This window comes from Oncorhynchus mykiss, chromosome 2 (assembly GCF_057628025.1).
Source record: "Oncorhynchus mykiss isolate SJ-2025 chromosome 2, ASM5762802v1, whole genome shotgun sequence".
Lineage (NCBI taxonomy): Eukaryota > Metazoa > Chordata > Actinopteri > Salmoniformes > Salmonidae > Oncorhynchus > Oncorhynchus mykiss.
In genome coordinates, this window is record NC_143023.1 from 22,816,510 (window position 1) to 22,828,844 (window position 12,335).

The 12,335-nt window shown below is 42.4% G+C and overlaps 1 protein-coding gene across 2 annotated transcripts in view; it reads left to right on the forward strand.

Annotated features, from left to right (window-relative positions):
* Positions 1 to 1,108: 1,108 nt before the first annotated feature.
* The window catches only part of nphs1 (NPHS1 adhesion molecule, nephrin), a 60,551-nt gene continuing 49,324 nt past the window's right edge, over positions 1,109 to 12,335 (forward strand). Inside the window, exons 1-3 of one of the 2 annotated variants that reach the window (XM_036942939.2) lie at positions 1,109 to 1,259; positions 6,424 to 6,532; positions 8,837 to 9,040. In XM_036942939.2, coding sequence (XP_036798834.2) covers positions 6,469 to 6,532; positions 8,837 to 9,040 — 268 coding nt within the window. In that variant the 5' untranslated portion in view covers positions 1,109 to 1,259; positions 6,424 to 6,468. The remainder of the gene's footprint in view (positions 1,260 to 6,423; positions 6,533 to 8,836; positions 9,041 to 12,335) is intronic. The other variant, XR_005035922.2, reaches the window with a different exon arrangement.

Genomic DNA, 12,335 nt, shown 5'->3' on the forward strand with positions numbered 1-12,335 from the left:
GCCAATATACTCCCTATCCCTAGCCAATATACTCCCTATCCCTAGCCAATATACTCACTCTCCCTAGCCAATATACTCTCTACCCCTAGCCTATATATGTCACGGCTTTCTTCTGTTGAAGGAGAGGCGGACCAAAACGTAGCGTGGTTATTTTGATACATCTTTAATGAAGATGATAAATGAACAATATACAAAACAAGAACCGTGAAAAACCGAAAACAGCCCTATCTGGTGCAACAAATACAAAGACAGGAACAATCACCCACAAAACCCAACACAAAACAGGCTACCTAAATATGGCTCCCAATCAGAGACAATGACTAACACCTGCCTCTGATTGAGAACCATATCAGGCCCAAACACAAAAACAGACAAACAAGACATCCAACATAGAATGCCCACTCAGATCACACCCTGACCAAACAAAACATAGAACATACAAAACAAACTATGGTCAGGGTGTGACAATATAATCCCTATCCCTAGCCTATATAATCCCTATCCCTAGCCAATATATTCCCTATCCTTAGCCTATATACTCCCTATCCCTAGCCTATATAATCCCTATCCTTAGCCTATATAATCCCTATCCTTAGCCTATATAATCCCTATCCTTAGCCTATATAATCCCTATCCCTAGCCAATATATTCCCTATCCTTAGCCTATATAATCCCTATCCCTAGCCAATATACTCCCTATCCCTAGCCAATATGCTCACTATCCATAGCCAATATACTCCCTATCCCTAGCCAATATACTCAATATCCCTAGCCAATATACTCTCTACCCCTAGCCTATATTCTTACTATCCCTAGCCAATATACTCACTATCCCTAGCCAGTATACTCCCTATCCCTAGCCAATATACTCCCTATCCCTGGCCTATATACTCACTGTCCCTAGCCTATATACTCCCTATCCGTAGCCTATATTCTTACTATCCCTAGCCAATATACTCACTATCCATAGCCAATGTAAACCATCTAGTGTGGCATCACTTTTTTGTTGTCAGCTGTTTTTTTGTCATCTATTTTTCCTTAAGATGACCCCCCCTAACCCTCATACACACTCCTCTTTCTCTTCCTCCTGTGTTTTTCCCTGTCTAAGAAGAGGATGATACAGTATGTGTGGAGTCAGAGAGTGGGAGAGTCCTATTGGCATTCTTTCTTATCCACACTGCACACTTTCGTTCCAAGCGACATCGTGAGATCAGGCGAGACATAGAGAGTGGCTCCGGGGCCTCGACGTTGCTCAACAGGTAAGCACAGCTTTTCTCTCTCTCTCATGCAAATCCCTACGCATATTCAAAGACTAGTGGCTTCTTTATGAGAGATGCACTGTCTCTCTTACTCTTTCTCTCTCTCACTTTCGCTCTCTTTTTCTCACTCTACCACAGTCTCTCTGTGAGCTCTCAGGAGACAGAAGGATGAGTCAGTGGAAGTTTGAAAGGAGGTCTTCTCTCCTTCTGTCTCTCTTTTTTTCTCCCAACTTTCTCTCGAGGCAAGTGACATGTGAGGGAGTCAGAGAGAGAGACACATTGAGTCGAAGTTGACGACCCTACAGAGCAGAAACAGAAACCAAGCCAAGCAGACAGACACTCTGCTCAGATTGGTGAGAAGAGCTTCTCGGAGACATACTGTCCAGCTGCCACTGTAAATTGCTGGACGAGGCTGATGCAATCTGGCTCGTCCACCTGCCCGTCCTTGACTTGGCTTGAAGTTTTCTCTGTCTATTTGCGTCTGTAGAAGCAGGCAGGCTCACCCAGGCAACACTAATCAGACTGTCAGAGGGCAACCATGTTTTCATGCACAATTAATGATTTTAGTTCGATTAAGCCGTGTGGATAACCTAATCTACATCTTTGGCCTATAACTGATTCTGCTGGTGAGTGTCGGTGGTGTAATGGGTTCACAACAGACCTCCCCTATGAGGCCCTGTAATTGGGCCCACAGGTTAATGGTGATATTGGTGGTGTGTGGGTGAGCCTGATATTAAGATGTAGGACCATATCTGAATTGCATGGTTGCATGAGGTTGAGGCTTCATTTTCTGCACATTGAGTGATTTCATGGGGTTTTGCATCAAATTGGTCCAGGATTGAGTGTATTGAATCGTTTGATGATGTTATGAAAGAAGCCATTAAAAATCTACCTGTCGGGGTCACGCCTGATGCCTCTGCTCTCTCCAATACCCTGGAGGGGAGAACGGCAGACTTGTCTCCGAGAGCGAATCAAATTTCAAATCAAACTTTCTCATTTGCATCTGTGGAAAGCTAGTGAGGGACAAGGTCAGAAACTGTAGTAGCAGTGAAGGTAGAATATCTACTGACTTATACAGGCAAGTTACAACAATGCTTATCCTGGGTGGTGAGCACCAGTTTTCAATCTCATCCTGACTCATACAACTCTATTGTTGTCAGTGAAATACAGATTATATTATACAGTACAAGGTTTTCCTAGACAAATACATTATTTAGCTTGATAGCACTTGAGTAAATGTGGAAAATTTCAAGGAGTGTGAGTACTTTCTGAAGGCACTGTAGATACTGAATGAATGTAATTGTTCATGTATTCCATTATACTGTGTGCATGTGTGCGTGTTATGAAGCTTGTTGAGCTAGTTATGGATAATGACAGAGATCTGTGCAAGGACAAGAACTCGATTAGCTGCCAGGGCTGAAGGCCTGCTTTTTTAGCTGTTTGTGTCTCATATTGTGAATTTTGAATATGTGTTTGTGTGTGTGCTTGCATGCATGTGTTCATGCATGCATTCTCGTGTACATGGTTTTCTCAGGTAGCCTAGTGATTAGAGTGTTGCTGGTTTGAATACCTGAGCCGACAAGGTAAAATATCTGCTGATATCTGCTGATGCCCTTGAGCAAGGCACTTAACCTACCATAGCTGACCCTGGAAATGAACACATTTCACTGCACCTATCTGGTGTTTGTGACAATAAAGCATAAATGATTTATTTTCTGGATGATTGTTTTCTGCAATTGTTTTCTCCATTAATTTGAATTCTTACATGACTTCATCAGAGTCCATCCAACAGACACAGCCCTGACCCAACCCTAAAATAAACATTGTCAAGGACAATGAAACGAAACAAAAACACACACTAGAGAATGAACCAATCCTCCATTTTGTGCACAGACCTATTTTCCCAATGAATTAATCCCTGTGTTTGGGTTAGCAGTGGTGGCGGTAGTGCGAGGAGGGGACGGGAGGTCAGAGTCAGTAGGCTGCGGCTCTTTTCATTAAGATGTCCGGTAGAAACGTGTTGAGTCATGTAGCCTTCCTCTCCAGACCAGTTTCACCTCTCTCCCTCTCAGCCAAGTTCTGCAGTTCTGCAGTTCTGCATTAACAGCGTCACTCCCACAACGGAGGAGGGAAGGCATGGGGAACTTTCATTACACATATAGAAACCAACCAGCCAGCACTTTACTCTCTCTGGTATTTAGATCTCAGATGTGAGGAAAAGGGCAGACTGGGATGGTTAATAAGTATGAGGAAAATCAATTCATGAACATCGGTCGGGGTTGAAATGCTTATGGTGTTTTAAAGGGGCAATTAGCAGGTCAGGTTAAAACAAAGCGTCTCTCTGCCCATGTTTTGATAAGGGATTGGGCAGGAGAAATGTAACCACTCTCAAATTCATAAACAGAGCACGGACTGACAAAAGTATAATTTTAACCATGTTTTGAGGCTATGCAGTGTTAGTTTACATTTGCGTTGTTTACAAACATTGGAGCTTTTGTTCTGGGATTCTGAGAGGATACGACAATTGAACCAAGCTCATGAGGTTAAGTTATATTGAAGTTATATTCTTCAATAATCATTGGGTCCTGTATACTGTGAGTCCAAAAATGTATATACATGTAGCAACTGCAGATTGACCCTTTAATAAAGGGTGTATTAGAAGGGGGGAAAGGGAGGCAGAGAGAGAGAGACAGGGAGAGAGAGAAAGAGAAAGAGAAACAGACAGGGAGAAAAAAAGAGTGAGAGTGAGTGAGAGAAACAAAGAGAGTGATAGTGTGTGAGAGAGACAGGGAGAGGGGGGGAGAAGGCAGATTTGTTTTTGAGAGCTCAGAACAGACATCTAATGTGGTGAAGGGGGATAAAATTGCCCTTGTGTGTTCAAAGTGCATGTTGGGGGCTCTGAAATGCACTGATGTTTCTGAGAGCCAGGAATAATTGAGTGTGAGCTAATTCTTATCAAAGCCTGTTGGAGTGCAACTAATCGACTGAGGGGAGATGCCTCAAAGAACCGTTGCTTTTAATTCATTATGTTTATTCAGATGAGAAAATGTTTAGTTTTCAATCAGGTAAATCACTATTATTTGTTCCACCGCGACAGATAAGTTGATTGATTGCAAACTAACTTAAAATGCACATCCCTTTCCAAAAGAAACAGGCAGAGGGGGAGTGTTAGATTAGAACAGAATGTAATGGACGTAGACAGAGTGTTACTCATGGATTTATCTAAAAACTGTTGATGGGTTAATTCACTAGTGCATGCAAGAGTCATCCAATGATCAGTAGCCAGGTTAGTATGTCTTCACCAACATACAGTGCCTTGCGAAAGTATTCGGCCCCCTTGAACTTTGCGACTTTTTGCCACATTTCAGGCTTCAAACATAAAGATATAAAACCCTATTTTTTTGTGAAGAATCAACAACAAGTGGGACACAATCATGAAGTGGAACGACATTTATTGGATATTTCAAACTTTTTTAACAAATCAAAAACTGAAAAATTGGGCGTGCAAAATTATTCAGCCCCCTTAAGTTAATACTTTGTAGCGCCACCTTTTGCTGCGATTACAGCTGTATGTCTCTATCAGTTTTGCACATCGAGAGACTGACATTTTTTCCCATTCCTCCTTGCAAAACAGCTCGAGCTCAGTGAGGTTGGATGGAGAGCATTTGTGAACAGCAGTTTTCAGTTCTTTCCACAGATTCTCGATTGGATTCAGGTCTGGACTTTGACTTGGCCATTCTAACACCTGGATATGTTTATTTTTTAACCATTCCATTGTAGATTTTGCTTTATGTTTTGGATCATTGTCTTGTTGGAAGACAAATCTCCGTCCCAGTCTCAGGTCTTTTGCAGACTCCACCAGGTTTTCTTCCAGAATGGTCCTGTATTTGGCTCCCTCCATCTTCCCATCAATTTTAACCATCTTCCCTGTCCCTGCTGAAGAAAAGCAGGCCCAAACCATGATACTGCCACCACCATGTTTGACAGTGTGTTCAGGGTGATGAGCTGTGTTGCTTTTATGCCAAACATAACGTTTTGCATTGTTGCCAAAAAGTTCAATTTTGGTTTCATCTGACCAGAGCACCTTCTTCCACATGTTTGGTGTGTCTCCCAGGTGGCTTGTGACAAACTTTAAACGACACTTTTTATGGATATCTTTAAGAAATGTCTTTCTTCTTGCCACTCTTCCATAAAGGGCAGATTTGTGCAATATATGACTGATTGTTGTCCTATGGACAGAGTCTCCCACCTCATCTGTAGATCTCTGCAGTTCATCCAGAGTGATCATGGGCCTCTTGGCTGCATCTCTGATCAGTCTTCTCCTTGTATGAGCTGAAAGTTTAGAGGGACGGCCAGGTCTTGGTAGATTTGCAGTGGTCTGATACTCCTTCCATTTCAATATTATCGCTTGCACAGTGCTCCGTGGGATGTTTAAAGCTTGGGAAATCTTTTTGTATCCAAATCCGGCTTTAAACTTCTTCACAACAGTATCTCGGACCTGCCTGGTGTGTTCCTTGTTCTTCATGATGCTCTCTGCGCTTTTAACGGACCTCTGAGACTATCACAGTGCAGGTGCATTTATACGAAGACTTGATTACACAAAGGTGGATTGTATTTATCATCATTAGTCATCTAGGTCAACATTGGATCATTCAGAGATCCTTACTGAACTTCTGGAGAGAGTTTGCTGCACTGAAAGTAAAGGGGCTGAATAATTTTGCACGCCCAATTTTTCAGTTTTTGATTTGTTAAAAAAGTTTGAAATATCCAATAAATGTCGTTCCACTTCATGATTGTGTCCCACTTGTTGTTGATTCTTCACAAAAAAATAGGGTTTTATATCTTTATGTTTGAAGCCTGAAATGTGGCAAAAGGTCGCAAAGTTCAAGGGGGCCGAATACTTTCGCAAGGCACTGTAGCTAGCTACAGTAGCTAGCACAATATGTGGCTATCGCTTTGAGAATACTTTGTGTGTGCTCGGGAACTCAAAACTTGACATTGAGTCAACTAAGCCTTGACTAACATAACCAACATGACGGTAGGCCGTCATTGTAAATTTGAATTTGTTCTTATCTGACTAGCCTAGTTAAGTAAAGGTTAAATAAAAAATAAATAAATTGACAAACAGTTCACTGTCTGTCATCTCTGTGATTTGTCGTTTCAGGATTCTGCAGGGCCTGGATTAAACGATTGGAGCCTGAGGTTTGAGATGGGTTTGTCATCAACAACGTGCTTCTCTAGTCCACTTCTTCTTCTCCTTACTCTGCAATGGGGTAAGAAAAACAGCCACAATGGACCTATTGTCTCCTTTCGAACTCAGCAAGGCCTTCTGTTAAGTTACACACCATTACTCTACTCTATAGCACTGTGCTCTCATTGACTTTATGAGAGGCATTACCTAGAGTTCTGTTCAACTCAACTGATGAGTTTGCATCAAGGCTTCTGTGGACTGTTGTAGTGTTGTTGATAATTGTATGCAGCACATCAGGTATTATTCCTCGCTAATACCCTTTGCCTTTCACTTACCTTGCATTGCACACTTCTGGCATTGGATTGTTACTCATCGACAATCACATTGATACAATTAGACATTGTGCTAAGGCCTCAACATTACACTTCCTTGCCAATGTACCAGCTGGTTCTCAGAAGAGCAACACCAACTGAATGGGAGCAGAAACAGGACAGCTTAACGACAACACAATGTCAGAAGAGAAGGATGCTGTGACGAGTGGCTAATCGTTTTCTCAAAATACGCTGTCGAATCACCAAGCTGTCAAAGTTGTTGTTCTTCCAACCGTCTGTTTACTGCTGCTGTAACTCCTCCGACAACGACAATCTGTTCGGATTATTTTGTAAATCATATTCAAAAATGGTGGCTGTCAATCAACATGAAATCCCACAGTACTTGTAAGCCTTTGCTCTGTGAAACAAATCTAGTTCCAGTGTTGATCGCATCATTATGCAGTTACAGCACATTTACTGACACATACAATAAATCAGCTCCAAAATAAATCTAACTATCACAACCAATATTTATCATCCACACTAATCTGTTAATGGAACATATCCCACTGCACTGCTGACATAATTATTTCAAGTTGATGAGGTCTGATAGCATGCCTTTACATTACATCTCTCTCTCCTGCCTTTGAAAACATCACAGAGAGAAACAGAGAGACATTGTTCAGTAAGTTAACAGGTGACCGGTATCGTCTTCTCTTAACCTGCTTTCTGTCGACCCTGTCCAATGTTTTCATACTAATAACTTCAACTGCAATTATTACAGATGCTTTTCATAGCGGTTCAGTTTATACTCCAGAGTATGGCTAGCCTCTGCTTCCATCTCGTTGTGACAGCGAAGGCCAAAGAGTTTTGTGGGCAGCATCAGCTCCATAGCATAATTCCAAGCCATTATCTCGTTCAAATAGACACCAAATCCTTGGATGGATAAAGGAAATCAATGGCCTACGGTGTTTGCCTGTCTTACCACTTCCATCCCCCATGCACCTCTCTAGGCAGTGGCAGTAGAAAAAGAGAAGAATCCATTTTGTTCCTGTTTGTTTTTCAACTTCCTTTTGCTGCTCATTTGTACACGGAATTGTTGTGTATTCATTTATGTAAACTGATATGCAAATGTGATTTTGTGGCTGGTTGTTTGTATGCGTCGTCTATAATGGCCAATCTTTCCCTTCACGTTTGACGTGAGGTGACTGATGTCCCCTTGATCGTAGAGTTCTCCCTCTCACTCACATTGCCGAGGCGCAGCCGAGCATGCAGTTCGCAAACAACTTTGTGATTGGCTCAAAGAGGGTCAAGATTCAAACAACCTTCCAGAAAGAGGCGGTGTAAATAGCTGCTCTCCTCTTCACTGCATAGTTTAAAAATAAGATGCATGCTTATATATTAGGGCCCCTAATTAGCATAGGACTTTGCATGCAGAGCTACAATCGCATTACCTTGTGATCCTGGTCTCATTGTTCTAGCCTCCACCTCACTCACTCCCAGGCTGGCTGAGTGACGGTAAGGTTACCTTCCAGCCACCAGTGCAGTGTACCGGAGCATTTCACTTCATACAGGGAGTGAGGGATTGCCCACCCCCACCTCCCGACACCCCCACACCACCTATGACAAACGAGGGCATTAAACCAAATATCATTACTCTTATCTGTAGAAATTAGCCGAAGGGACATCGCAAGTGAAGAAAAAGCAATGGGTGAACGAGGGCTTGGTTGGACCCCCCCCCCCCGCCCTCTCTTCCTTTCCATTCCTTATCTCCTGGACCGAGGAGGGGTTTAATTCGCAGTAATTACATTATTGACTCATTTGCAGGGCCGAATTGCTCCAATTTCCCATCAATAAAACATATGATGTGATGAATAATGTGGCCCGGCTCTACCATCTTTATTTGAGCCCTCATCCCCTGCCTTCCTAGCGTTCCCTTCTTCCCCTCCATCTTCTCACCCTCCTCCGCTCCCTCCATCCATTTCACAATCCCCCTAACCCATCCCTCCCTTTGTTCCCTCTTTCCTCTCCATCCTCTCACCATCTTCCCTCCTTTCCCTCCCTCTCTTCTTCAGGTGTGGTGGAGGTGGGGGCCCAGCAGGCGTTCAGGACCCAGCCCAAGAACATGACGGTGCGTGCGGGGACTACGGTGATACTGAGGTGTGAGGTGCTGAGGTCCTCAGGGGTTGTCCAGTGGGTGAAGGATGGCCTGCTTCTGGGTCCACAACAGAGCCTGCCAGGGTTCCCTCGCTACAGCCTGTTGGGGGACCCTAAGAGAGGTGAGAGCCTGGGGAAGGGTTAGGGTTAGAGTTTGGGTTGTGGTTGATGGTTAGGGCTAAACCAGGATGTGGACTTGAAGCTAGGGTTAGGGTTATGGCCAGGGTTGAGCCGGGCTGTGGACACGAAGCTAGGGTTAGATTTAGGGTTGTGTTTGAGGCTAGGGCTAGGGTTGAACCAGGATGCAGACACATAGCTAGGTGTAGGGTTGGCGTTTGCGTTATGGTTGAATACAAAGTAGGGACATTTTAATAGTAGGGGGAAATGGGTGGGAAAAGCAGTATATCAAAATTGGGTAAGAAATAATGACAGGGAAGCAGAAAATGATAACACACATGGGTAGTAGCCCAAGACAAATGTGTTTTTACAGCTTGAGCAGATGCAGAACACAAGCTACCAAATTAAAACATTGAGTGGTAGACAACCCATGGACAAGATGAACATGAGGAATATGTCTAAATTATGAGCACAGCGATGCAATCGCAGAATGAAGGCCTACACAAGCCACGCAAACAGGTCAAAAGGGCCAAGAGTTCGAGCATTGTGTTGTTGCTCTAAGACGTGTGTGATTTTGAATGGTTTTCTTTGTGACATATTTCAAATGACAGGTTGTTCGCTGTGAGGGTGAACGGTGCGTCTGTCAGCTTTAATTGCATTGGCTGTATGACAGACTTAGTAGCAGTAAGCCTACACTGTATAGCCTTGATATGCATGGAGGACACAGTCACAGGCCTAAATGAAGTTACCACGGGGACCTGGTGGTAGTGGCTTAACAGAGGACGTCTAAACAGAGGCCATCTGTGACTACAGAGACTATGTGACTGTGAAATAGCCTCGCGTGTACCAACATTGTCACCCTCAGAAGCGAATAAAGGGAAAATGAAAGTGGCAAGAGAGATAGAGAGAGATGACAGCAATTACAATTACACCCAACCAAATCATGAAAAAAACAAAAACATAATTACTTGATACATTGGAAAGAATTTACAAAAAAAGAGCAAACTAAAATGCTATTTGGCCCTGGCCCAAAATAAAGGACATCTGTGACTATGTGCAGACTCAGTGAGCATAGGTTTGCTATTGAGAAAGGCCGCTGAAGGCAGACCTGGCTCTCAAGAGAAGACAGGCTATGTGCACACCTGCCACAAAATTAGGTGGAAGCTGAGCTGCACTTCCTAACCTCCTGCCAAATGTATGACCATATTAGAGACACCTATTTCCCTCAGATTACAGACCCACAAAGAATTCGAAAACAAATCCAATTTGATTAACTCCCATATCTATTGGGTGAAATACCACAGTGTGTCATCACAGCAGCAATATTTGTGACCCTGTAACGGTTTTCTTCCGTTGAAGGAGAGGAGGACCAAAATGCAGCGTGGTTAGTGTTCAACATGTTTAATAAAGACCATAAACGTGAACACTACAAAATACAAAACAACAAATGTGAAAAAATGAAACAGTCCTATCTGGTGCATAGACACAAAGACAGAAGACAACCACCCACAAAATACCCAAAGAACATGGCTGCCTAAATATGGTTCCCAATCAGAGACAACGATAAACACCTGCTTCTAATTGAGAACCAATCTAGGCAACCATAGACTTACATAAACACGCAGAATTAGAATATAAACATACAAAACCCCTAGACCAGACAAAAACACATAAATCCCCCATGTCACACCCTGACCTAACCAAAATAATAAAGAAAACAAAGATAACTAAGGCCAGGGCGTAACAGACCCTTTGCCCCAAGAAAAGTGCAACCAGTGAAGAAGAAACACCATTGTAAATACAACTTATATTTATGTTTATTTATTTTCCCTTTTGTACTTTAACCATTTGCATATCATTACAACACTGTACATATAAATAATATGACATTTGAAATATCTTTATTATTTTGGAACTTTTGGAATGAGTGTAATGTTTACTGTTTACATTTTTATTGTCTATTTCACTTTTGTTTATTACTATTTCACTCACTTTGGCAATGTAAACATACAGTACCAGTCAAAAGTTTGGACACACCTACCCATTCAAGGGTTTTTCTTTATTTGTACTATGTACTATTTTCTACATTGTAGAATAATAGTGAAGACATCAAAATATGAAATAACACATATTGAATCATGTAATAACCAAAAAATTGTTCAACAAATCAAAATGTACTTTATATTTGAGATTCTTCAAAGTAGGCTCCTTTGCCTTGATGACAGCTTTGCACAATCTTGACATTCTCTCAACCAATCACCTGGAACACTTTTCCAACAGTCTTGAAGGAGTTCCCACATATGCTCAGCAATTGTTGGCTGCTTTTCCTTCACTTTGCGGTCCAACTCATCCCAAACCATCTCAATTGGTTTGAGGTCTGGTGACTGTGGAGGCCAGGTCATCTGATGCAGCACTACATCACTCTCCTTCTTGGTCAAATAGCCCTTACACAGCCTGGAGGTGTGTTGGGTCATTGTTTTGTTGAAAAAAATGCTAGTCCCACTAAGCGCAAACCAGATGGGATGGCGTATCGCTGCAGAATGCTGTGGTAGCTATGCTGGTTAAGTGTGCCTTCAATTTAACAAAAAATGACTGACAGTGTCAACAGCAAAGCAGCCCACATCATCACACCTCTTCACGGTGGAACTACACATCCTTTCACCTACTCTTTATCTCACAAAGAAACGCCGGTTGGAACCAAAAATCTCACATTTGGACTCATCAGAGCAGACAACAGATTTCCACAGGTTTTTTTTATTTTTTATTTGACCTTTATTTAACTAGGCAAGTCAGTTAAGAACAAATTCTTATTTTCAATGATGGCCTAGGAACAGGGGGTTAACTCCCTTGTTCAGGGGCAGAACGACTAATGTCCATTGCTCTTGTTTCTTGGCCCAAGCAAGTCTTCTTATCTTCTTATTATTGGTGTCCTTTAGTAGTGGTTTCTTTGCAGCTGTTCGACTTTGAATGCCTGATTCGCGCAGTCTCCTTTGAACAGTTGATGTTGAGATGTGTCTGTTACTTGAACTCAGTGAATCATTTATTTGGGCTGCAATTTTTGAGTCTGGAAACTCTAATGAACTTATTGTCTGCAGCAGAGGTTACTCTGGGTCTTCTTTTCCTGTGGCGTGCCTCATAAGAGCCAGTTTCATCATGGTTTTTGACACTGCACTTGAAGAAACTTTTAAAGTTCTTGGCATTTTCCGGATTGACTGACCTTCATGTCTTCAAGTAATTAATGACTGTTGTTTCTCTTTGCTTATTTGAGCTGTTCTTGCCATAACATGGACTTGGTCTTTT